The sequence below is a fragment of the Ictalurus punctatus genome, chromosome 4, assembly GCF_001660625.3.
Source record: "Ictalurus punctatus breed USDA103 chromosome 4, Coco_2.0, whole genome shotgun sequence".
NCBI classification, from domain to species: Eukaryota; Metazoa; Chordata; class Actinopteri; order Siluriformes; family Ictaluridae; genus Ictalurus; species Ictalurus punctatus.
Window position 1 is genome coordinate 17223157 of NC_071284.1, and position 26618 is coordinate 17249774.

Consider the following 26618-nt stretch of genomic DNA (forward strand, 5'->3'; position numbering starts at 1 on the left):
ACAGTTTGTGTAACAGTGTAAATTTGCTGTCCCCTCAAAATAACTCAACACACAGCCATTAATGTCTAATCCGCTGGCAACAAAAGTGAGTACACCTCTACGTGAAAATGTCCAAATTGGGCCCAATTAGCCATTTTCCCTCACCGGTGTCATGTGACTTGTTAGTTTTACAAGGTCTCAGGTGTGAATGGGGAGCAGGTGTGTTAAATTTGGTGTCATCGCTCTCACACTCCAACATGGCACCTGATGGCAAAGAACTCTCTGAGGATCTGAAAAAAAAAATTGTTGCTCTACATAAAGATGGCCTAGGCTATAAGAAGATTGCCAAGACCCTGACACTGAGCTGCAGCACGGTGGCCAAGACCATACAGTGGTTTAACAGGACACGTTCCACTCAGAACAGGCCTCGCGATGGTCGACCAAAGAAGTTGAGTGCCTGTGCTCAGTGTCATATCCAGAGGTTATCTTTGGGAAATAGACGTATGAGTGCTGCCAGCATTGTTGCAGAGGTTGAAGGGGTGGGGGGTCAGCCTGTCAGTGCTCAGATCATACGCCACACACTGCATCAAATTGGTCTGCATTGCTGTCATCCCAGAAGGAAGCCTCTTCTAAAGATGATGCACAAGAAAGCCCGCAAACAGTTTGCTGAAGACAAGCAGACTAAGGACATGGATTACTGGAACCATGTCCTGTGGTCTGATGAGACCAAGATAAACTTATTTGGTTCAAATGGTGTCAAGCGTGTGTGGCGGAGTACAAAGACAAGTGTGTCTTGCCTACAGTCAAGCATGGTGGTGGGAGTGTCATGGTCTGGGGCTGCATGAGTGCTACTGTTACAGGCCTCAAGCATGAGTAACCTGTAAACAGATATTGTGTCCTATTTTGTACGGGAAAATCAGACACAGGAGATGTTAATTGTGATCGCTCAGCAGGCTGTTCTCTGTCTGAGAAGCGGAAGCATCGCGCAGCCTTACTAGTGCTCACATAAATGAACTTGTGGCATACTCAAGCAATTGCACCCTCAAAAATACTACTCAAAAATTCATTGCAAAAATACATTCAAATTGTTCCTTTCATACAGGCCAATACACAAAACAACTTAACAATTGTGACAATACATTTGTAAGCGTCACACTACTGGCACTGGGGAGCTACAGTTCATTGAGGGAACCATGAATGCCAACATGTACTGTGACATACTGAAGCAGAGCATGATCCCCTCCCTTCGGAGACTGGGCCGCAGTGCAGTATTCCAGCATGATAACGACCCCAAACACACCTCCAAGATGACCACTGCCTTGCTAAAGAGGCTGAGGGTGAAGGTGATGGACTGGCCAAGCATGTCTCCAGACCTAAACCCTATTGAGCATCTGTTGAGCATCCTCAAACGTAAGGTGGAGGAGCACAAGGTCTCTAACATCCACCAGCTCCGTGATGTCATCATGGAGGAGTGGAAGAGGAGTCCACTGCCAACCTGTGAAGCTCTGGTGAACTCCATGCCCAAGAGGGTTAAGGCAGTGCTGGAAAATAATGGTGGCCACACAAAATATTGACACTTTGGGCCCAATTTGGACATTTTCACTTAGGGGTGTACTCACTTTTGTTGCCAGGGGTTTATAAATTAATGACATTAATGTGTGTTGAGTTATTTTGAGGGGACAGCAAATTTACACTGTTATACAAGCCGTACACTCAATACTTTACATTGTAGCAAAGTGTCATTTCTTCAGTGTTGTTACATGAAAAGGTATAATCAAATATTTACAAAAATATGAGGGGTGTACTCACTTTTGTGAGATACTGTAATTTCACTCAGCATTTGGAATGTCTGCCAATCAGCTTTATCTAACTTCCACCTTAGTGTTCTCACTTTGATATCCTGGTGTATATCTACTCCAATCCTGGTTATTATTGGATAATGATCACTACCTACTGTCGACTGGTCTAAAACCTCCCATGCACTGATTCCTGCAATTTCAGTTGATATTATTGTCAGATCAATAGCACTTTCTGTGTTATGGGAACTACTATACCATGTGCGCTTCCCATCATTAACACATACCAAATTTTTATGGTCTATATAAATTCCTCTGTTACTGATCCATTTATATCTGTATTCTCACTCCCCCATATTGTGCTGTGTGCATTAAAATCCACACACCATACTATTTTCCCTTGTGTCAACCCACATACTGCATTCAGTGTATCAGTGCTCAGACTATTACAGGGATTGTAAAAGTTGACTATCCTTATACTGTCTTTTCCTGTCCATATTTTGACTACCACAGATTCATGTTCTTTCCCTTTATTGATTAGCTTATACCTCATAATTTCTTACAAAAGTTGCTACCCCTCCACCTTTACCCATTTCCCTATCATTTCTGATTGTAGTATATCCATAAATTACAAAGTCTAACTGTGGTTTCAAATGCTGGCCCAAATTTAGCCTATTACCCAAAGACACATAAAATTCAACATAGAAGCAAATACTCACATCTGTGAACCCAGTTGGAGATAGAAAAAAAGACACCAGCCGTGAGTGAGAAGAAGCAAGGGTCCAGATTTTATTTCCACCTCACGAGATCCACACCAATGAGAACTCTCAGAAGTGATCTGACACCTGGAGTTCAAGCTCCAGTATTTATGCTGTATTTACACAGTAGATAACCAATATATTTTAGAAAGGCTATGATTTCAATACCAATAGGGTTAAAAAGAGCCCACCTACATTACCATGATGTTTAAAAAAAGGCTTATCAAATTTACCATGATGTTTTGAAAGAGGACTTTCTGACTACCATTAGGATTGAAAGTGGGAGAGAGAGAAAACAATTTTAGAGAGGCCTTAGTCTCATGTAGTTATCTCATAATGTATATGCGTTGGGGCCTCTGTGTGTGTTATGTCTGCACACCCGCCCTTGACTGTACGAGACTGTGTGTGTTTCTCAGGCTGCCCTCCTCAGCTCTTATATTTCTCTGTGACTAATAAACCATAGTGTGTTACTCTTAAAGATCTTAAAGTGTGAATCCAACCAGTCCTGTGAATTTTCAATAAAATTACATATTACTCATACTAGGTCTCCCTCGTGTTTATTTCATGCCATTTTTATCCACAACACAACCATGTCTCTTGCACACATATTATATGCAGTTTATCTAATAAATCAGTCACAAACTTTTTGAATTCTTGTCCACTAGCTATAAGACTCCTGGCATTCCACTGCAATATAACTAGGATCATGAAAAACTGACAGCCCATGACTGAGAGTTAAGAGATTCCTGTAGTTAGCATTTCTTCCACTAAGTCACAGCTGAGTCCTTTAATACCAAGGTATTTTTTCAGCTGATTTAACTACTATTTTGATCTTTTCAGTCTTTCTCTCTGTCTGTGCTGAGTAATTTATAAACTCAACCATAAACAATACAAACTCATAATTAACATATCTTTCTTTACCACAATCTTTTCACAGCTCCCGCAAGGTCTAATCTTTATTTTCTGGTTTATAGCCCTTCCTTTCTCTGGACACTTTCTTAACTGCTTCCGCATACGTTATTCCTTGCATTGTGTTCACTTGTTGCACCTCCACTGCCTTTTTGTTGGCTTCACAGCCATGGTAAGCTGAGCTTTGCTCTCCTCCACAGGTGCAGCATTTGAGCTTTACTCTTTCTCCACACTTCCCATACTCATGTTCGCCTGAACACATACCACATCTCTGTTTGCCCTTACATATTGCTGTTATATGGCCATATTTCTGCCATTTAAAGCATCTCAGTGGTTCATCAATATACCTGACCTCATAGCTCGTTTATCCTATGTCCACCTTACTTGGCAGTCTTGATTCATCAAACATCACAGCCAGGCTGTCGCATTTCTCCCTATTTCTAGTTGTTTTAAGACATTTTACTTCTAGTCTGCCCCTGAAACATTGTCTTTTATTTGTTCCTCTGTAACACCTGTAGGTATTCCTGAAATAACTCCTCGAACCCATTTTTTATACCAAATCAACGAACAAATAACTCTCTTACCACCTATTTTATTCAGTTGCATTCCTTTCCCTTGCTGGACTTTATTTCTACAAATAATCAATAGTGATCCACTTCTCAATATTTTAGCACTTTTAAACACACCCAGCAGATTGTCTATCTATTTTGTTAGCTGAATCGGATTCCACTCACCAAACATTGTCCCTTCTTGAGATAATTTTATGATCACTTTGTGTTCCTCTTCCTGTTTTGTTGCTAAGCTAACACTTTGCTCGCTATCTGTTTCCTCTGTGTTAGACGTTCCCTTTTCCTTTTTTTCCTTTTTCTCGATCGTATTATGTTCCATACCACTGGAAATAGAAATACACTGGAATGGCCAATCATAGCGCAACTGGTGATAAGGAGGCGAGATCTCGGGCCGCCATCTTGCTCAGTGCTACATGGATATATCCTTTATACTGCGATATTGAGATATTGAGAGATATCCTTAAGTACAAATTTAGCCAAGACCACATTGAATTATTTTTCAATGTGGTATGATGTTGTGGTAAGCAAATTATTATAATTTCATATATTCCAAGTTTATTTGTTTAACGTTGAATTTGGAACTTAGATTTATAATTTCAGTTGTTGTTATTTTAACATTTGATCTTTGATTTAAGTTGCTATACTGATGAATGTTATATATACATATACATACACAAAGGAAGATATCTGCAGTATAATAACGTAAGTATAGCCATAAGATACTGAAACTGTAATGATAAGTTTCATTGATAACAATAAACATTTACAAAGGAGTGACACTGTTATAAGAGGTGGTATAGTCTAATTTATTAACAGTACTTGAAAATATCCTGAATTTAAGTTTTATAATTCATTGGTGATAATTGGTTATGTACATCATACATAATGATTTTCAAATTTAAAAATGTAGAAAAATACAGATATATATTTAACATACATATGAACCTATAACCTGCATCATAATTTCTAGGAGGCTGGTGTAACAATCCCGCTGCTGCACATTTCAAAGCCACATTTAAACGTCTGATCACAAGATGTGGGGCCCTAGCCGCAGGATCATCAGGGAACTGCCTATCCTTTGGTTCTACTGACCTGGTACAGGCAGGAACCAGCTCTTTTGTGCCTCCAACTCTAATCAGTTAATGAAACACTGCAGAACTAGTTTCAATAATTACACCTACTATTACCTAGGATTCCCATATTAAACTTTACTTAAAAAACTTAAATATTTGACTACTATGTCTGTTAAAAACTTAACTAGCTAACATATTATATCATAATATAAGACATTACTTTACTTTCTTGTTTAACAGGCGAGATGAGGAGATAGAAAATATGTGCATGGACCAGGACTTTGTTCTCCCAAACCAGGAAGTCCTGGCAATCCTGGACAACCTCCTTGTATACATTGGAGGTTAGGTGGTTAGGAAGGCGCTGCTGAAAATCTCATGCTCCACCTGCAGGGTGGCACTTCAGAACCACCTCCAAGATACAGCTCCTCATACTACTTTATTCAGTTGAAGATCAATGGAGGACTTATTATGCCATTTGAGGGAGTCATTACCATAGTGAGAGCTGCGGAAATGCATCTCAGAGAACTAACAGATAGCAATGTCCTACCAAGGATCAGTGTCTTCTCCCATGTCCAGTACCGAGTCTTGTCAGATACTGGAGCCAGGGGTGTGTTTGGAAATGACATGGCAGACTATGCTGCTGAAACTCAAGATGGCATTGACAATCATACCAATCATACCATCTACCTGATCAGGCTTCTGGTAGAAATATTCTTTACTTTAAGACATCGTCACATTGCCCAACTTCAGAACCTTGGATTAAATCAATCAGTGAGACAGACCCTGAATAGGACTGTTATCTTTCTAGGACAGTGAACTGTAAATACACTAATTTAAATGACAAGTTTTACATCCATTTTTGCATGTTAGTACTGATCAGATGAATATCACAATATTGCTTGGTTTCATTTAACAATATGAACATGAAAATAAAAATGTGATTAATACAATAGCTAAAGGTAGTCTGTAAAGTCACTTGGAAGGTTTTATCACAAGGTAGTGCCTTAGAAATGTGTGAGATTTTTGTCTGAATGTTTTGAATCTATTGCTTATTAACCAACCCTGATGGCTTGTATTACATAAGTTAGTCTGTTTGCTGAGGTCCTTGAAGTATATACAGACATTCTGTAATAATTTTTCCCCTCCATTTTCAAATGTTATACATTGTCATGCAAACATTTTTTTAATTACAAATCATATCAGTAATGGATAATTTAATAATATGCACATTAATAACAGTATGTATAAATACTGATTTATATTTATGCATATAATATTAATATTTATTATATGTACATATTAACTGAATGGTCAAGAGACTGCTTGATTAGAATGAATGGGAATAAAATTCTGCAGATTAAACCTCCATGTCTCTATGAAGCACTGAGCAAGATGGCGGCCAGGAATCCTAATCCTATGGCCTACGGCCATTTCTATTTCAATGTATTTCTATTTCAGTGTTCCATACACTCCTATCTCTCCCGCCATCCTCTTCGAACCCCATCTCACTTCCTGACTCGTCACTTCCTTCTGCCATCTCCTGCCCAATCACAGTCCAGCTGTTGCCAAACGGCGTCGCGCCTTCCTCCAACCCGATTTCGAACGTAGCCAGGGATTTGCATTTTTGTGGCGCTCAAGTGTGACGTCCTGCGACGTTTTCGCGCACGCGCAGCAGATTGACTTGTGCTGTAAACCTTAAAATCGGACAGGGAATGCGGATAACCACGCTCAAATGGGAAAATATGTTTAACGAATGTTCGCAATGAATAATAATTCACATATTAATTCTGTCAGTCTTTTCGGTATAGAATATTACATTAATGGTCGCGAGTGATTCTTATTTTTGCATCAGTGGAAAAAGTTTTAACGGTAGTCTGTTACGTAGCCAGTTAGCAAACACGAATGCAAAAATTGCATTTGGATTAGCTATTTAGCTAGCTTCTGCAAATGTCAAGTGTAGTATGATATGATTATTTGCATCTCTTCTTTATTTAATTCGTATTTTATGTTATAGTTACCGTGTAACATCATTATTTTTTACACGCAAGTTTCATCGCTGCCCACGCTATGCCTACACTTCCTCTGAACAATTTAAAAGAACAGCTCGAGCGGCACAGCAGCGTAGCTGCCAGAAGCAAGTCTCTGGCCAAAGCAAAGTCTGGGTAAGTTTACTGGGGATAAGCTGGGTGCACACTATGCGATTTTTAATAGTTCTTTGGGACTATTGTTTGTCAGATTGTACAAACTCGAGCCATGTCACACAGTAGAATCTCAGTTGTCATTCATGTCAAGTTAATGACTTAATGACAGTCAATGTCAACTTAATGACAGTCAAGACGCGAAAAAAGGTCGCATGCAAGAAGACTCCTACTGTGTAGGGAAGCCACACTACAGGACTGTGCCTAAAGTCTTCGGAGACTCCCATAATTTAATCAGAGGAAAAGTTTGATCGCACCGGCCATTAATCGGCTGTCATAGAACATGTCAAACTAGCGATCAAAGACTACAGATTTTGGCCTAGGATTATAGGAATCTTTCAGGGTTCTCAAAATTTGTCTCAGACGACCAAATCGTGGCCAAAATCGTACAGTATAAACTCGGCTATAGTTGCTGCCCTGTAAACTTGTCTTAACCTTATTTTGGTATGCTTTTCAATGTGTGGCCTGTGCGTAGATGCCAAGGTATTCACCCACTGTCCACTTTATTGGGAACGTTCATGCAGTTATCTAATCAGCCAATCATGTGACAGCTGCTCAATGCAAAAATAAAATAAAGATACAGCTCAAGAGCTTCAGTTAATGTTCACATACAACAATCGAATGAACAAAAGTGTGATTGTGGCATGGGTGCTGGTACCAGAAGGGCTGGTTGGAGTATTTCAGAAACTGCTGATCTCCTAGGAATTTCACACACAACAGTCTCTAGACTTTTCACACAAACATTGAGTGAGTGATAGTTCTGTGGTTGGAAATGCTTTGTTGATAAGGGAGTTCAGAGGAAAATGGCCAGATTAGTTTGAGCTGCCAGGAAGGATATAGTAACTTGTATAATCACTCTTTACAACCGTGGTGTGCAGAATATGGGGTGCTGTTTGTAAAATAAAATGTGTAATAAAAAACTGGTCCAATTTAGTCAGACTTAAGTTTTGCAAGATTTACGCAAGTATGCATTGTACCATTTTTATTACAATTTTATCACTTCAACACAAAATCTAAATGTTTTATCTAAATCTTCTATTTAAATCTAAATGTTAAATCTAAATGTAAATCTTAAATGTTTTTTTGTAACTCTCCAATATAAAAATACATATAAATGTTGTATTTAAATGTTAAATCAAATGTTAATATAACCCTAAATAAAAGTGTAAAATGCAAATGTTATATATATATATATACACACACACACATTTTTTTTTTATATATATATATATATGTGTGTGTGTGTGTGTGTGTGTGTGTGTGTGTGTGTATATATATGTGTATATATGTATGTATATGTATGTATTTTAATATAAATGTTGAACCAAACATTTAGACAGCATGCAAATTTATACCATCCCTGGGCTGTCTTGACTGATGATGCTAAACCATTGCAACAGGCTGTAGAGAACCTCAATCAGAAGTGATCATCCCTATCTCAATCCTAGCCCAATTCTTTTCAAAGACTTTGTCATCAACAATTTTTTATTAGAAATAGTTTGAAATAATCTTAAAGCATGAGTTTCATGATTGTTCTCCCTTCAAAGCACCCTCCAAAGTAGGGCTGCACGATTACGGCCAAAATGATAATCCCGATTATTTTGATCAATATTGAGGTCTTGATTATTTATCATGATTATTAATTGATTTTAGTGACAACATATTTTTATTGCACTTTCACATTCATTAAGTTTTCTCATGCCACGATATAACACACAAGTAGGCATGAGAAAACTTGAGCTGGTCAATTATGAAAGAATTTAGGAACATAGGTGAGCCATGACAAATTAATTTACCTTCTGATGAACTAAATGTAATATTTTCAGTTAATTTTACAGGCTGTATGCAAAAAAACAACCGTTAACTTATTCCACCTTGTAAACAAATACAATAAACATTAATGTTCAGTGTTTGAAGTCTGCTCCTCTTAAATATATTTAAACCTCCACTATTAGACATTTTCCACTGTCATGGTTCTGGGCTGGATTCAGTTCTCGAACCACTCTGTGTATATTCTGTGTGTATATATCTGAATAATCTCATATAGAATGTGATTGGGTTAGTTCATTTACCCATCAGATGGGAAGCGCGTTAGTTTAATGGTGTTCATTACTGAAGCTCTGACCAGGATTTTTACAGCCGATAACGATCCAGATACCAATCTTTTTTTGTTTAAACTTTAACCTCTTTCGCCTCGACACTAGCGGGCGATTAAAGCTGTTTTGATAGTAAAACACCGTATACAGCTGCCACAATAAAATTATAACATTTAAACCAAAGATCGGACTTGTATAAATGTTTACTACCTTACATTACCTACATAGACGAAAATCTAGTTCGCGCGCGGTTTTATAAATCATGCACATTTCCATCGGTATAAAGTCCATCAGCTTTATTGAAGAAAACAAATGCAAAGTTCCATATTTAGTCACAAATGTCCTCTTCAAAATGCATTAAGTGTTTTGTTATCCCACCCCTCTGGAATTTAGTAATTAGTCATAAACTAACCTGAGACACCATCTAAAAAAAGCTAATCTGCTTTGGCTATGCTGAACAACCCGCCTCCTAAATTTTAATTGGGCAGTCAAACTTGATTGACACCTACTTGGACCAATTGTAGACACTTCTAGCTTTCAAACAAGCCCAAACCCGTCATGATTGACCACTCAGAGGCTGATAAAATCAAACGCGTATTCGGCACAACCAAACCTTTTACGCGTGCATCTTGAGTTGTGTGTCAGCGGTACAGGCCAATCAGCACAGTGCTACAGGGCTGTGCAGAGAAACTATCAGGAAATGGCATCTTCCTGCAAAACTTTATACAGCAGGTTTTTGCATGTTTGGCAGTTTTTTCTGATTGCTAGTTTTCTGCTGGTTTTCGCTCAGCGTACGATTTATCAGCGTCTTATAGCGGCGGCATGCTCCCAATGTGGATTGAGTTGAGGGGCTCTATCTACCCCCTAGAGAAGTCAGAGGAGAGGGGTCACTTGTGTGTCTATCATTTGAGCCATTTCGGAGAGCAAGTGCTCCTTCACCTGGGGCTCTGGCACTATTTTTAATAAACATTATATTTTATAAGTATGTTTCAGACTTTTTTTTGTGTGTGAAAGTACACATTGTGTAACAGAGTTCATGCTAATGCCATTTGTTTTTATTTTGTGCCATTTGGAGCGGTTATTTTGTGCCTTTTAAAAAATTTTTTTTTTGCTATTTCTAGAAGTCTGCAGTATTTAAAGGCTTTGTGCCATTTTTATGAGCTTTGTGTCATTTAGAGAGGTTTTATGTCATTTGGGGACGTTTGTTGCCATTTGGAGAGGTTTTGTGCCATTTTGGAGAGGTTTTAACCTGTGTTTGGATAACCTTACACACAATTTTAGTGGTTAGAGAACTTCCTCATATTTTGGGTGTTCATGGACAAGTACTTGGGGCATATTTGAGACTAGGAATGGGGTTGATATCAACATTTGCTGTGAAGATATAACATTTGTGTTAAAAGTAAAAAAAAATGTTTTTAATAATTAAAAAAAAAAAAAAAATTCTGAATGTATTGCCCCAGGTAGGCAAGGTCAAAGAAGAAATACTTGAAATAACTGCTAATTCTTAAAGTCTTAAGTGTCTATTTTCATATGAGCCATTAACCATTACTGTGGTGTGTGAGATCACAAAACAAATCAATGCTGAACACAGGTACCCCCAAAACAGACAAAAATGCCATTTTTTGGCTACCAGTAAAAGAGGTTAATCAGGCGGTCTATCACAAATAGTTAAATGTAAGCTCTCTACTCATGGTCACTGTTAATTGAGTTAAAATAATAGCAGTGAGATACTGTTGGTTAATTGATGTATAAACGAGCATAAAATATTTATTTTTAAATATCTTAAAAACAATAGTAAGTCCTAATTAAAAGTAGAGTAGCACAAAAATGATCCATATTAGGAAAAAGGCTAATAGCTTTCTAAGGATATAGCTTACAAAGCTTAATGTCAAATTGATATTAAATGCAACCCATAGTAATTAAACATTATTTCATTTCTCAGTATATTTATGTTTTATGAAGTTATTGTAATATATTTTATATTAAATGATTTATTTATAACTAAGCACATTTTCTGTCTTTACATTTTAGTAGTTCTATTTTTGTTTGTTTCTGCCAAAGGTGAGTTTAAATGAAGTGAATTGGAGTTGGTGAAGGAGAGCCGCAGTGTACTTTATGTTTACAGACTCAACAGTTCCTACTCTTGACTATGATTGGTGAGGAATTTTTTGATAAAGAAGTTTGAATTAACCGTGTATCTACACGAGCAGGTCGCAGGTGCAGGTCATTTTGCGGGATCAATAAAAGATGGTGGTTGTGAGATCGGGAAGTTGAAGCAGATGATGTACAGAGTTATTGTCATCATTATTTTTTATTTTATTATTTTTTTTGTTTATTTTTGTATTATTTCTTTAGAGGAGCATAGAGTCCCACCTGTCCAGCAAAAATAAACGGGAGATGTGGCAGGGCATACAGAACATCACGAACTACAGAGGCCGTGATGCGACAACAGGAGACCTGAGTGCGATGCTGGCAGAAGAGCTAAATTGCTTCTTTGCTCGCTTTGAAACATCACAACAGCAGCACTCATCTGCTCGAGCCTCACCTCCACCCTCATCTGGCCCCCGTACCAGTCCAACCCTGCCTCCATCCCCTCCTGGTTCCTGCACCACTCTACTTACTGTGAGGGAACACGATGTTAGACGGATGTTTCTGGCAGTGAACCCCAGGAAAGCTGCTGGCCCAGACGGTGTACCTGGTAAGGTGCTCAGATCATGTGCCCACCAGCTTGCCCACATCTTTACCAGAATCTTCAACCTCTCCCTGGCCCAAGCAGTCATCCCGCCCTGCCTAAAATCAGCCATAATCATCCCAGTGCCAAAGAAGTCGCCCACCACTAGCCTGAATGATTATCGTCCTGTGGCCCTCACTCCAGTTATCATGCAGTGCTTTGAGAGATTGGTTCTTCAGCACATCAAGGACTACCTCCCCCCAGACTTCGATCCTTATCAGTTTGCTTATCGCGCAAGCAGATCCACAGAGGATGCTATCGCCGTAGCTGTCCACTACGTGTTGAGACATCTAGAGCAGCAACAGAGCTACGTCCAGATGCTTTTTGTGGATTACAGTTCGGCTTTTAATACAATAATTCCGGACATTCTCATCACCAAATTGGTCACCCTTGCCCCCCCCCATCCCATGTGCCTGTATAAAGGACTTTCTCACCAACCGGTCTCAGACAGTGAGACTCGGACCCCACCTCTCCTCCACTCGCACGTTGAGCACAGGTTCTCCACAGGGCTGTGTGTTGAGCCCCCTCCTGTACTGTCTCTACACATATGACTGTAGTCCAGTCCACAACAATAATCTTATCAAGTTTGCTGACGACACCATAGTGGTCGGACTCATCTCAAAAGGAGATGAGGTAGCCTACAGAGAGGAGGTCCTAAACTTGGCAGCCTGGTGTTCAAAGAACAATCTGGCTCTAAACACCAAGAAAACCAAGGAACTCATTGTAGACTTCAGGAAGCACAACACTGAGCTGGCCCCCCTTTTCATTAATGGTGAGTGTGTGGAGATGGTCCACACCTTCCGGTTTCTTGGCGTCCTTATCTCTGCAGACATCTCCTGGACGGACAACATCACAGCGGTTATCAAGAAGGCTCAAACGCGGCTACACTTCCTGAGGGTTCACAGGAAGTACAATCTGGACTCCAAACTGCTGCTGATCTTCTACCGCTCGTCTGTCGAGAGCCTGCTGACATACTGTATCACGGTGGGTACGGTAGCTGCACCGCAGGAGACAGGGAGAGGCTTCAGAGAGTAGTAAGAGCAGCACAGAAGATCATTGGCTGCCCTCTCCCCTCCCGGATGGATATTTACACCTCCCGTTGCCTCAGCAGAGGAAAAACCATCATTAAGGACAGTTCTCACCCTGGCTTTGATCTGTTCAATCTGTTGCCCTCAGGGAGACGTTACAGGTGCATCAAAACAAGGACTAATAGATTTAAGAATAGTTTTTTCCCAAAAGCTATTACCATTCTAAACACATACATGTACTGAGTTCACAGCATATGTATATAGTGTCTCAAAACTGTGCATTTCATAGTACCTCCCCCATTGGCCCCAATATCTTGTTTATCTTGTTATTTATCTTGTTTATTTATCTTATTTATCTGTTTATTCTTCTTGTTTATTCTATGTACATGTTGGCACGGAACAAAAAAAAGGAGTGGCTCTTAATTTCATTGTACATGTGTATAGTGACAATAAAAAGGCATTCATTCATTCATTATGGCTTCTTTGCAGTATTTCCACACTTGTTCGGTTGACTGAGGAGATGAAAAGCAGTGTGAAAGTAACTGTTGCTCAGTGTAGATGCATTTTGGAGTTGTACTTTTATCGTATTATACAACTCCGAACAGGTCACTCGCACTGGTGCGAATAAATATTTATTCACATTCACACAAAATACTTTTTAGTCACAAATGTGAGTGAAATGGTCGCACTGTAGAGCCCTGAGTTTATCTGCAAAGTTATTTCCCGTTCGGCGTGATGACGTTTAATGTCGAAGATAACCTCTGTAGTGCTATTTAGCATCATGTTAATGTTATGATTTCTTCTCCCGCAAAGCGCTGGAGCTCGAAGCGAAGCTGGCAGCTCGAGGACTAAAATGCTAAATCCGTTTCGGGGTTTTGGCACTATAAAATGATGTCATCCCTGCGCCGCTCTATGGTGATTGGCTGTGAGTGTAGGAAGCGCTTGATTTGATCTGAGTTTTCAGCTGAGTTTTCTATTAGCAGAGGACGAACTTTAAACATCAATATTGCGGTTGATCATGTTCATTTAATCGTGGGCAGTCAAAATCGTGATCGATATTCATTTAATTGTGCAGCCCTACTCCAAAGGCATCACTTGTGCCATTTGGAATGCAGGGTCACTCGTTAAATGGCTAGTCTCTATACCGCAGTGAGGTTTGTTTTATATTGGGATATTCAGTATACAAAATGTTTTTCTTACACTGGAGTGGGCAGACAGCCAGATACAACTGAATATATATTTACATTTTCTCTTAAAGCTTTCTGAAACTAAACTTTAGTGATAGTCCTCTATCATCAAGATGAGTCATCTACTTTGGAGGATACTAGTACAATATTACACAAGTCGTACAGTTGTGTGTGTGTGTGTGTGTGTGTGTGTGTGTGTGTGTGTATTAGGGATGTCACGATACCAAAATCTAGTAGTGGGTACCGATACCACCAAAAGTACTCAATACCAAAGTCGATACCACAGTGTGATATAAAAATTAATTTTTTAAAATGTAAAAAATCAAATTGAAAACTTTCCTGGAGGTCATCCTCCTCTGGCTGATACTGGCAGTGAGAGGAGGATATTTTAGTTATCAATCACTGTCTGACTGTGACTAATAAAAGAGTAGAGGCTACAAATTCTAAGGTGCACTCCTAAATGCGCGCATACACACACACCCCTTATACTCTGAATGCAAGCATTAGTTTAAATTCACTGATATGGTGGCAGGCCAAAAAGATTTATTAAAAGCATGAACATTTGAATAATTATTTGTGACATTAGGCTACATTTTTCTGACAGGACACGGGCTGAATGGCGATGCATGGTGGCCCAGTAGGAGGTAGTTTATAACACTGCAATGCGTTATCGTCGTGAACAAATAACTGGTTAACGCAAACATTACATGGAGCATAATGTTAGCTGATTTCATGGCACAATGCAGCTGCCTCAAACAAACATAATATAGGACCTGTCTTTCAGGTGCTTCGCCAAATTCGAGGTGTTTCCTCGCTTTGTTTGAAATGAACGATAGCATCGGTTATGTTTGTTGTCATCCGCCCCGAATGCGAAATGTTTACATATTTAACCCTTCCCACCTTTCCTATCAACGAGTCGGGGCGGAGCTAAATTTCTCGCCATCTTCTGTAGTTTTTCCCATGTGCTTGTAGGCGTTGTTCTTTACCACTTGTGGACCGACTAAAACACTTGAGCGTATTTGCTGCCCCCTTAAGTTCCGGAAGAATTACAACCTTGGTAACTTCATTACCAATGCAGAAAAACTATTGCAGAAAAATTATGAATGTTGGTACCACATTGGTACCGAAGTATCAGTTCTCGTGATATATATATATATATATATATATATATATATATAATCGAGTTAATCACGGTCATGGGCTGATTAATCATGAGTAATCGTAAATTTAAAATACTAAGATTTACTTGTAAACGTGCAGTGTTGAAATAAATAAATGCATGAGAAACTGGTTTAAAGAAACAGATTCTTCAGTTTTATTATTGAAACCATTAACATGTTTAAGAATTGTTCAATAACAATCTCTTAAATTGTTGAGGCACCCATTTGAACTGCAGACATATTTAGCAGAAACCAACAACTGTTACAAAGTAATGTCTGCTACAAAGTCACAAATAACTTGCCTGTAATTTTTTTTGCATAGTAACATCAACTCAAATGAATGCAACAATAAGTAGGCCTATTTTAGAAATGGAATGCCATAATGTCTGTGAAGAGACAGAGTGAACAATCTCTACATTCTTGGTTAAAGATAATTACTTCAGTCACTGTGCATCTGTGCAACATGCCTCCTGTCAACCAATCATACAGTCTACTCTTCTTTCAACCAGTTGCTCAGGCAGACTAGCTTGTTCACATTTTCAGATGATAGAGCTGGCCTGTTCTTCTGCAGAATGTGGCCTGCCAAAGAGAACAGTCTCTCACATGGCACTGTTGAGGCAGGTGTAGCCAAGTACCTTTTTGCAATATGGGCCAGCTTACCATATGTACCTGCTTGTGATGACCACCACTGTAGTGGACATGTTTCTGTGCTTACACAGGGCTCTGCCTTGTACCTCTCTAGATATTTAACTGTGGATAGTACCTCTTCATCAGACTCCGACTCTGATCCCATGAGTAGGAGGGCCATCTTCTTTGGTGGCTCTGGCTCCACTTTTTCTCCAGAGGTCTGCGGTGTAGGTTCTCTATCCTTCAGCATCTCACTCAGCTTTTCCCACACCTCTCCCCTCTCTGCCCTGGGCAAGCACCTAAGGTTTTTGAACCTAGGATCTCGAGCGGTTGCCTCCTTTTAACCACAGGTTTGAGTTCTCCCTTCGCCTGTTGAGGTCCTTTGTGAATGCAGCCTTGAAGCACGCTATGTAGGCAGGGTCAACATCACAGACCTCCATTGTATGCAGGAGATGACATAGCGCTGTAGCACCATGGAGCAGGATACATACTTTTCATCACCTAGGAGCTCAGTGATGTACCTACAGTGCAAACAGAGCACCACACAATTGACTTAATGACTACAGTTTTCATTCAGATGGCATCTATTTAGGGTATAGGCCTTAAACTATGTCTAGATGACTTACGATTACTTATTTTTATCAGGAAAATTGGAGAAGACGGAGAAATCACATTACCTGCAGGGTTCCAGTACCGTTTCCAAATTTTAGCATGGTTAGCATGGCGAAGTTGAACTTCTCCTATGCCAGTGTTGCTTTCAGTGGATCTTTGTTGTGTTGCATCCACCTTATCATTTCAAGAGTTGAATTCCAGCGCGTCGGTACACCCTGGACGAGGGACTCGTCTATTAGTGCATGAGAGGCTTGCTGAGCTTTCAGCTCTGCTATGTTTGCGGGACTGTGTCTGAAGTGTCCTACTATTTTACGGCACTTGGCTTAAACGCTGTCAAATCCGCTGTCCCGTAAAGCCACGGTGATCACACTTTGTATCACATGCGCCACACACGGCACATGCTCGAATGGTAGACTCCTTGCAGCGGCAATCATATTGCGGGCGCTGTCTGTTCCTATAGTTGTGACCTTGCCCATTATCTCCCACTCATTTGCAACTTTGAGAAACTGGCTAGCGCATGCAAAATGCCTTTCTTCTGTTTTTAACATGCCTAAAGTGAATGAGTGCAGCTGCCAGTTGTAATCGATTATGTGTGCTGTTACACCGAGGTAGTAATGGTTACTTACTGATGCCCGGTGGTCTCCAGTAAGTGCAATAAAAGTACCTTCTTCCAACTGCCTCACTTTCATAACTTTTTCAGCATTGTACAGTTCATGTATTCTCGTAACAATAGATCCATTTAGCGATTGTGCTAGTTAGCTTTGCTGTTGTTGTTTTGTTGACAAACTTGCCCCGGCTGCACTCCGCCAGTGTCGTTTGACGAGCACGGCTTGTTGACCCTGTCTCAGTACTAGCATCATTGCTAACATCAGCAAAATCGTGTTTCGTACGAAGATGGTACTTCAAACTTGTCGTGCTTTTATATTTGCATAAAGTTTATATTTATAACACTCAGTTTGTGGATTTTATTTTAAATAAACAAAAAAATGTTACTGAAAGTTTGCCCCCGCCCAGCCGATTAATCGGAAAATAAATAAATAAATAAAATAACCGGCCTGCTATTCGATCATGAAAATAATCGTTAGTTGCAGCTCTACAAATGACACCTAAAATTGACATTTTGCAGTAATTTTCACAATTTAAATTAACAAAAAAAACAGATGAGTCATATGGAAAAAGCAAGTACACCCCTACATTTATCACACCTTCAAATCCATTTAATTAGAATCAGGTGTTCAAGATTGGGTGCCAGTGATTTAGAACCTGCTTAGGGAGTGCAGTTGGAGCCTGTTTTATTCATACCACTCATATCTAGTGTCCGGAGTTCCCTTTGTTATTGGGCAGGGCTCTACAGTGCGACCATTTCACTTGCATTTGCGACTGAAAAGTACTTTGTGTGACTGTGAAAAAATATTTAGTTGCACCAGTGCAAGTGACCTGTTCGAAGTTATAATATAATTGTATAATACAATCGGAATGAAAACTACAACTCCAAAATCCATCTACACCGCACAAGTTACTTTCACACTGCCTTTCATAAAATTTTCATCACCTCAGTCAACCGAACAAGTGTGCAAATACTGAAAAGAAGCCATTATGATGACAAGTAACACTGTATATTATCTGCTTCTCTCAACTTGCCAGATCTCACAAACTGCCATCTTTTATTGATCACGCAAAATGACCTGAACCTGTGACCTGCTCGTGTAGACACAGTGGCTTCGGGCGGAGTAAATGAATAATATTACTAACACTGCAAGGTGGGTTTTAATTCAAACTCTCTCCTATGACCGAGGACGGATAGGTGCAGCCGAAGGTTAAATATGTATTTCAACTTTATGGCTTAAGTATCTTACTCCGTATACGTTTAATTAATTATCTCCAATTAATAATAAGTGTTAACTTCATTTTACTATGTTAATGTTACCGATTCCAAAGAATAATCTTCTTGCTATACATAGAACTGTAATCTCAGTGTACAGTTATATTTCATCTAAAAACAATTTCATGCTAAGTGGATTATAAAATGATGTTTCTACATCAAAGGTTTTTATATAACTTGCTTATTAAACATTTATCTTGTTAGCTCAGAGGTTTCTATTGACATGCAAGCATAGGCCTTTCTTATATACTTGTTACAGGTTTCATTTAAACTTGCAAATATTAACCTCTTAATCTTAGATTGTCAGAGGTTGCTTTCTAATGTGCTAAAACTTTAGCTAGGAAATTATTTCTAATAACTATATAAATCATGTCATGCACCTTTAATGCAACATACTTTCTTACAGAAGAGCTACTGCAGTATTTCCCATTAATTACCTTGACTGTGGTGACTGTCTAAAGACAACAAGCGGAGGCCATCCATGTCAGATCCCTCTTACATAATCTCAATTAATCTTACTAAGATATGTTAAACACTCAACATGGCAAACATTCAGCTTGTGCAGGGTGCTGAGTGCAGGATGTTTAGTCATTCTTCCTCCGTCGTTAGTAATAGCTTTATTTGTGACAAGTGTATATTAGTAAACTCTCTGACTGAGATGATTGTAGTATTAGAGGTGTGCATCCAGATGCTAGAGATGGTTAGTGAGAGCAGTGTAGTTTCTGTAGGGGAAAGCCTGGATGCCTTAGGCAGAGATAGCAATACCCCAACTCTGACATTAAAGCCCTCACTGCTGGATGAATGGGTGAAGACTTGGTGGCATAATTGCAAAGCCAAAGCTGACTCTAAGGCTTGCCCATGGGAACATCACTCGTCTCAACTTCACCTGTCTAACTGGTTTGCTCTCCTCAGTGAAGCACCAGCTGAGAAATCTGAAAGAACTCTGGATATAGGACTCTTATCTTAAGGCACGTTAAATTAGCCTTTAGGGGCTCCGGCAGCTGTAGTTAGGTGTATACCGGGAGCCAGGGCACCAGACATAGCGGGTAATCTAAGGGTCTTGGGGCCTGTTCACACCAGGACGTTTTTCACGGTGTGTTAAACCGTCCAGTTTTCAGACCTTTTTTTTTCCCTGTTCACACCCACGCGTTAAATGCGAGCAACGTACTGAATGAAAGTGCAGATTCACTCCCTGACAGTAGATGGTGCTTATTGAAAAGCAGAAATACCCCGGTACACAAGGTGGTACTGCACAACTTTCCGTTTCTGACACCTGCTTATCACTGAGAAGAAGAAGAGAGCCAGTATTTATGCTTTTAAGCTGTTCACAAACTTTTTGCAAACTGGCTAAAGCACATATGCACTTTTGAGAAATGTGAGGTATTTGGTAATTTGGCCACTGCAACAAATGTTTCGTTAAATTTAAATCCTTAAAGTTCATTTTAAACAATATACTCTATTTAAGTAAGTAATGATTTGAATTATATCAAAATCACAGCAATAGTATTCACATTCTTATGGGAAGACCCAGATTATTTTTATTTTTTTAATATTTGTATAAGAGGTTAAGAATACTTATATGCATATATATGCCAGCAGGGTCACAGGGAATGACCCTGGCCCGATGCTCCTATCCCAGGGATCACATACACATTCACACACCCATTCATACACTACGGACACTTTAGACATGCCAATCAGTCTACCATGCATGTCTTTGGACTGGGGGAGGAAACTGGCATACCCGGAGGAAACAAAATGTTTAGAGAACATGCAGACCCCGCACACACAGGGCCACGGTGGGAATCAAACCCACCCTGGAGGTGTGAGGCGAACGTGCTAACCACTAAGCCAGTAAATTAATGACCATGTATAATGTTTTTCTCATTTGATTAATTGGGTTCTCTACTATTAATTGGGTCTACTATTAATTGGGTCTACTATTAGGACTTCTGATATTGTTTGTCATATTTATGCAGATATATAGAAAATTCTGAAGAGTTCACAAACTTTCAAGCACCCACTGTGTTTTATATCCCATTTGCTTCCTTCATTCCTAGGTCATATTGCTTTAAAAAGAAGTCTACACCAGACAGTGCCAAAGCTGAAGTTCCTCAAAAGGTAATTAGTGTGAATGTGTCTATGTTCCTGACAACTGTAAAGTAACAAAAAAAAAAGCTTTTGAAATTTTCAAAACCCAGAGAGAACACATCCAAAATTTAGCTTCTTTACTTCTTCTTTAGCTTCTGTGCAAGGCCAAGACACAGACATTCAACCCAGTAGCCAACCCATTTGCAGTGAGCAAACCTAGCCTTGTTGAGCCATCCATCAGCAGATTGCAAAAACCACGAAATAATAGAATCACAGGCACCACTGCTGGAAAAGCTGTAGCATTAGCTGAGGATTACATCTTGTCTGCTATTCCCTTGGATGACTGGGACCGCTATGATTTTGAAACTCCAGTCAAAGGAGAAGGAGCAGGGCCAGACAAAGATCCGTCACCTAAAGGTGCTGGAGCACAGACCTGCAACACTGAGAATGGAGACTTGCCATTAGTACATTCTTTTGGAACGTCAGATGAAGCTTGCGTTGTTTCAACAGAAATTCTTGCTGTTGATCCTGGTGCCCAGTCAGGACATACTGATGGTGAATCCCCCATCAATACAATTGGTCGCCTAATTTCAGTTAAACACAAGTTACTGCTAAGTGACAAAAGCATTGCCACTGGCATTAAGCCTACGGATACAATTGAGGGGAATTGCAACTGTACAACAGGTCAGTGACACTCTTTATTCATGTGTTGGGTTTGTTTTATTTGTATATCTATCACTTTGAGTAATAACAATGCTGGAGGGGGGGTTAACTGAGGAAAATGCATGTTTGTTTGGATTTGCAGGCAGTGATCATAAATGGAATAATTTAGACATCACAAAAATCAAGGGTACTCAGACTTCAGATGTTGTTCTTAGGCAGTGTTCATCTGAAAACTGCATTTTTATTTTAAAACGCTCTTGATCTACACTGCCATTTTCAAACGTTATCCAAAAATTGCTCATCCACACTGAAATGTCTGAAAATGTTACATATACTATACTGTGCATGCGTAAAAATGTAAGGCCCTTTGGCCTGCGTCATTTCTGTCTGGCGTTTGCCCACTTTCTGTCTCTTGGAATTGAGAGTGAACATTCTGTCCACTTTGAAAAAAGGCAATCTGAAGGTTGTACAAAAATCATTAATCTATATGAACACTATCAAACTGGATAGCAGGCATAACAACTACAGTACAACAACATCTGCCATCTTATTTGTTTAAGGTTGAATGGGTCAAAACTAAACTAAAAATACGTTAATGTTTTTGAATATCTACGTTTTCTTAGTCCACACTACAACATGAAAACAGCGTTTGATAGTGCTTTTGAAAAGCTCAGTTTTCGCTGGACAAATATGCCATCTCGGTGTGGCCACAACGTAAAGAAAAGGATGCGCTTTCAAATTTATCTGGCTTAATGTGGACATAGCCTTAATCTTCTTTCTATTGTTATTCTCTCTGCAAATTTGTTCTGTTTTCATGGGTAAAAAATTTTTTATGTATAACAAGTACATTTGTCAATCATAGATCCTATAGAGCCAAAATTGTTTTGCATGGTCCTTTGCAGTGATGATTGTTGGTAAATGAGACCTTTTAGCTATGCTCATGTTTGACCCACGTAAAATGAAGAGGGCTTTGGCTGAATGCATGTTGTGATGACGTCACATGATGTGTCGGCCCAAATCTGTGGAAAAATCTGTGATAATTTTGAGAAATTTCAAGTTTCTCCAAATATTAGAGTTTGCTTGATTTTGCTTTACTTTCTACAATTGCAAAATTACAAAATCCTTGAGGAACTGATTTACAACATGTTACTGTAACATATAAACATGTTACAGCATTTTTAACAGGTTACCCTTTACAGATTAGAAACTTTTAGTCTTTTAAACTTTATCAACTTAACTGTTAAATATTTTAAAATCAGTGACAACAAAACACTTTCAGGTCAACATCAAAGTTTGTTCAAGGAACTTTAGCCTTCTAGTTTAATTTATACCCCTTATCCTTGTTTCCTGTGTGTGTGACTAAATCTGTTGATCTGTTTAGGGTTTGATGATACCCTCTTCAGTGTTATGGAGTCTATTTGTTGTTTGATGGACACAATCCCTGAACATGAGCTTGCATCCCTTAGTTGTGGCACAGAATTGCTTCTACTGAGGGCTCACAGGTAAAAAGAATAAGTACTTGCTTTAGAGCTAGCTTTTATCACATTCTTAGCAGTCTTAAGCTACACAAATCAACACAGTTGAACACAGTTTGTAGTGGCATGAAATATGTTATGGTTTCCCTAGGAAGCGCATCATCACTGGTGCTGCATTGGTGGAAAAGCGGAAGTCAGAAGGAGGAACCAACCCTCACCCCAGATCACTTCACAAAGCAAGTTCTGCTGTCACAAGCAAAGGCGACCATTCATCTATACACGGTCAACTCAGTAAATCCAATGCTTCTGTTATGTCCCAGGATTACAACAATTGTATCTTTAAAGATTCAGACTGCATTATCAGTGATGTGATTAAGGGAGATGCCTGTAGCCTGAATCCTTCCATTATACATGCTGTGAATCAACACAAGGGAAAGATTTCAGGCTTGAACAATGGTAATGGAAACATTCAAACAGGAGAATGTTCCTTGAGTCTGTCCTTCAATAAGTCAAATGTTCAGACTGTGAATCAAGAGAAAACATTACATTACATCTCTCCTAAGAATACAGTGGAGGTAGACAGAAAGAATGTGGACAGCAAAGACACATTAGTTGGTGGGGCTGGTTTACAGGATCACAGGGAATCAGATGACATGGGTGACTTCTGCATAGGTGACTTTGACATTGATGACTTCAGTGAAAATGATATGCCAGATTATTGTGAGGAACCTGCAGCTTTATCTGTGTCTGGGAGTTCCAGTGCACTACCACAGCAATTTTGTGAAGGAGGACACTCAAACTCCTGTGATAAAAAGAGTGTTGCCAACCCTACTGCTGTTGTAAGGTCTACTAAACCATGTTTCCCTGGTTAGTATTGATAACAGTCCCCTAAAAACTATTGGAACTGCAAGGCCAATTCATTTGTGTGTGTGTGTGTGTGTGTGTGTGTATGTATGTATATATGTATGTATATATATATATATATATATATATATATATATATATATATATATATATATATATATATATATATATATATATATATATAAAATATTTAAAAAATATATTTTTGTGTTGTCCTTTGTGCGTATTAATTTCTAATCGTCTGCAGTACTAACAGAATTCAGTGTGTCTCTGTAGAGGTTACATCCAGAAATCCAGCACATGGCTGTTTCTGGGGCTTCAACTTTCCCCACTCTCCAGAGATGATGAAGATTTTCCACAAGAAGTTTGGTCTTCATCAGTTCAGATTCAATCAGCTAGAAGCCATTAATGCTACTCTATTGGGAGAGGACACATTTGTGTTAATGCCTACAGGTTTGTTTTCCAGTGTGAGGTGCTAGTAACAAATATGAATACATCTGTTGTATATTAGCAGATTTGATTCAGTTTTATGTATTGAGAGTTGTAATCCTTAACAACCTCAGCTCAGACACAGCTGCCCCTGCTAAATTAAGAACTAGTTAGTGGCACAAATAAATTAACAAATAAGGAAACAACAAATATGGCTACATATGGTGGAAATTATTTATTTTCATACAAATCCATTGACTAGATTATTTCACAATTTAAACTCCCTTTACAGGTGGGGGTAAAAGCCTTTGCTATCAGCTGCCTGCCTGTGTCTCTGCTGGAGTGACTGTGGTGATATCTCCACTTCGTTCCCTTATTGTGGATCAAGTTCAGAAGCTTACAACTTTAGATGTAAACTTCTCCTTTAAGATTAGTAAATACAATATTGGCCATATTGGAAATGTGTAGTGACTGATGATTTTAATTTTATAAAAAAAAATTTAAGGTCCCTGCCACTAGCTTGTCTGGGGAAAAAAGCGACTACGAGGCAGGACGAATCTACATGCAGCTTTCTAAGAACGATCCAGTCATCAAACTGCTTTATGCCACTCCTGAAAAGGTTCAATATTTTAAGAAGTGTACCAAAATTGCTAATTATACTACAGACAAAAGAAATGGTGCAAACAAATTTTAGTAGGGACCGGATAGTGTTTATGCTGTGTTTATTCTTAGTAAGAAGCAGTAACTTTCTAGTCTTTTACATGTTGCTCTAAACACTTTAAGCAGATTTTTAATAGGGTTTTTATGCTTATTTTATGCTTCTTCCTGTCTGCGTATGTGTGCATGCATGCCCCAAGATCTGTGCAAGTGGGAGGATGATCAGTGCTCTGCAGAATCTGTACGAACGAGGTCTGCTTGCTCGTTTTGTCATCGATGAGGCACATTGTGTGAGCCAGGTATACAAGATGCATATTGCACAGTTCAGTACTCATTTGTTGATTTGGTTTGTTTTTTTAGTTTTGTGCACCTTCAATGCTGTACACACTGTGTGTGTGTGTGTGTGTGTGTGTGTGTGTGTGTTTATGCATACTAAGAAAAAAAACCGCTATGCAAGAAATTTTAAGTTCTATGTAAAAAAAAAAAAAAAAAAATTAAATAAATTTATAGCTAAGTAAAGGTAGCACTTTAACCATGATGGGCAATGCTACAGTGTTTGTTTAATCCTATGCTGTTTGTAGTGGGGACATGACTTCAGGCCAGACTATAAGCGGATGCATGAACTGCGCCAGAAGTTTCCCAAAGTTCCTATCATGGCACTGACTGCCACAGCCACGCCTCGGGTCCAGAAGGACATCCTTAACCAATTGTCTATGACTCGACCACAAGTGTAAGTCTCCTTGTTGGACAGTGCTCAATATTCAGTAAAAACATTTTTACATAATGTTTTTAACAGTAGACGTTGCCATAAAGTGGCTTTACAGAAATCCAGATGTAATCCTTATTCAGATTGGATTAGTTTATCGCGGGGGCATATGTAAAGGGGAAAAAAAAAAAAAAAAAAAAAGGTACCCGTCTACTCGGCGATATAACTTTTTTTTTTTTGTTGTTGTTGTTTTTTTAAGCATTTAACATTAGAATTCAGCTGGCAGTGATGCAACTAGTAATTATTTATAAAAAACTTAAGTTCTTGATGTGTGTGATATGCATGCTACAAATATGGCAAGTAGCAGCAGTCAAGCCAATTTTTTTCCCCGCACAAAGACATCTGCATAGAAAATCACAGACATGTATCTGCACAAATCTAAAATGATCAGATGGGGAAAAAAAAAAAAACAGTAGGTAGTATGGCCTGTAAATTTCTCAAAGGATGGAGTAAATACTAACATGGCCAATCTGTTTGGAAATAAAATGGCACCTCTAAAATAGGAATTTACCCCAGGACTCCATAAAAATGTAATCCCATTCGAACAGGGCTCTAGATTTAGATCGCTAATGTGCAAGCCAATGGCTAGGAAAAACTCCCTGAGATTAATGACAAGGGGTCTTGAGAGGAACCAGACTTGAAAGGAAATCCATCCTCTTCTGGATGACACTGGAAATTGGTCATTATTCTTCCACAGTTGTGTACTATGGTCAACTTGTTCTTAGTGTCTTGAAAAAAACATTCAGGCAAAGATAGGGTCTTCATAATTACAGCATACATTTTTACTGTACATTTACAACCTTTAGATGCTCTTATCCAGAGTGATTTACAGAAGTGCTTTGTAGCCTCTAGTTCACTATGTCAGGGACTACGAGTACCATCAGTCTAAATACCCTGTTGGGGAGTTTTCTAAAAGAAAACACAAGACAGTGATTTTTAAAAAATGAATAGTAGATCGAAATAAAGTGCTTGGTGAAGAGCTAGGTCCATAGTCTAAATTTGTTTGAAGACATCCAGGGGGAGGTCATTTTACCACCTGAGTGCCTGGACTGAGAAGAGTCTTGATGC

The 26618-nt window shown here is 39.0% G+C and overlaps 1 protein-coding gene across 3 annotated transcripts in view; it reads left to right on the forward strand.

The window, feature by feature from the left end:
- The first annotated feature begins 6738 nt into the window (after positions 1-6738).
- The window catches only part of blm (BLM RecQ like helicase), a 41590-nt gene continuing 21710 nt past the window's right edge, over positions 6739-26618 (forward strand). Inside the window, exons 1-11 of one of the 3 annotated variants that reach the window (XM_047154503.2) lie at positions 6743-7246; positions 18368-18483; positions 20666-20726; positions 20849-21380; positions 22741-22861; positions 22986-23701; positions 23975-24151; positions 24420-24538; positions 24633-24746; positions 24985-25083; positions 25366-25514. In XM_047154503.2, the coding sequence (XP_047010459.1) occupies positions 18458-18483; positions 20666-20726; positions 20849-21380; positions 22741-22861; positions 22986-23701; positions 23975-24151; positions 24420-24538; positions 24633-24746; positions 24985-25083; positions 25366-25514 (2114 nt within the window). In that variant the 5' untranslated portion in view covers positions 6743-7246; positions 18368-18457. Of the gene's footprint in view, positions 7247-18367; positions 18484-20665; positions 20727-20848; positions 21381-22740; positions 22862-22985; positions 23702-23974; positions 24152-24419; positions 24539-24632; positions 24747-24984; positions 25084-25365; positions 25515-26618 lie in introns of all 3 variants that reach the window. The other 2 variants (XM_053678014.1, XM_017465286.3) reach the window with 2 other exon arrangements.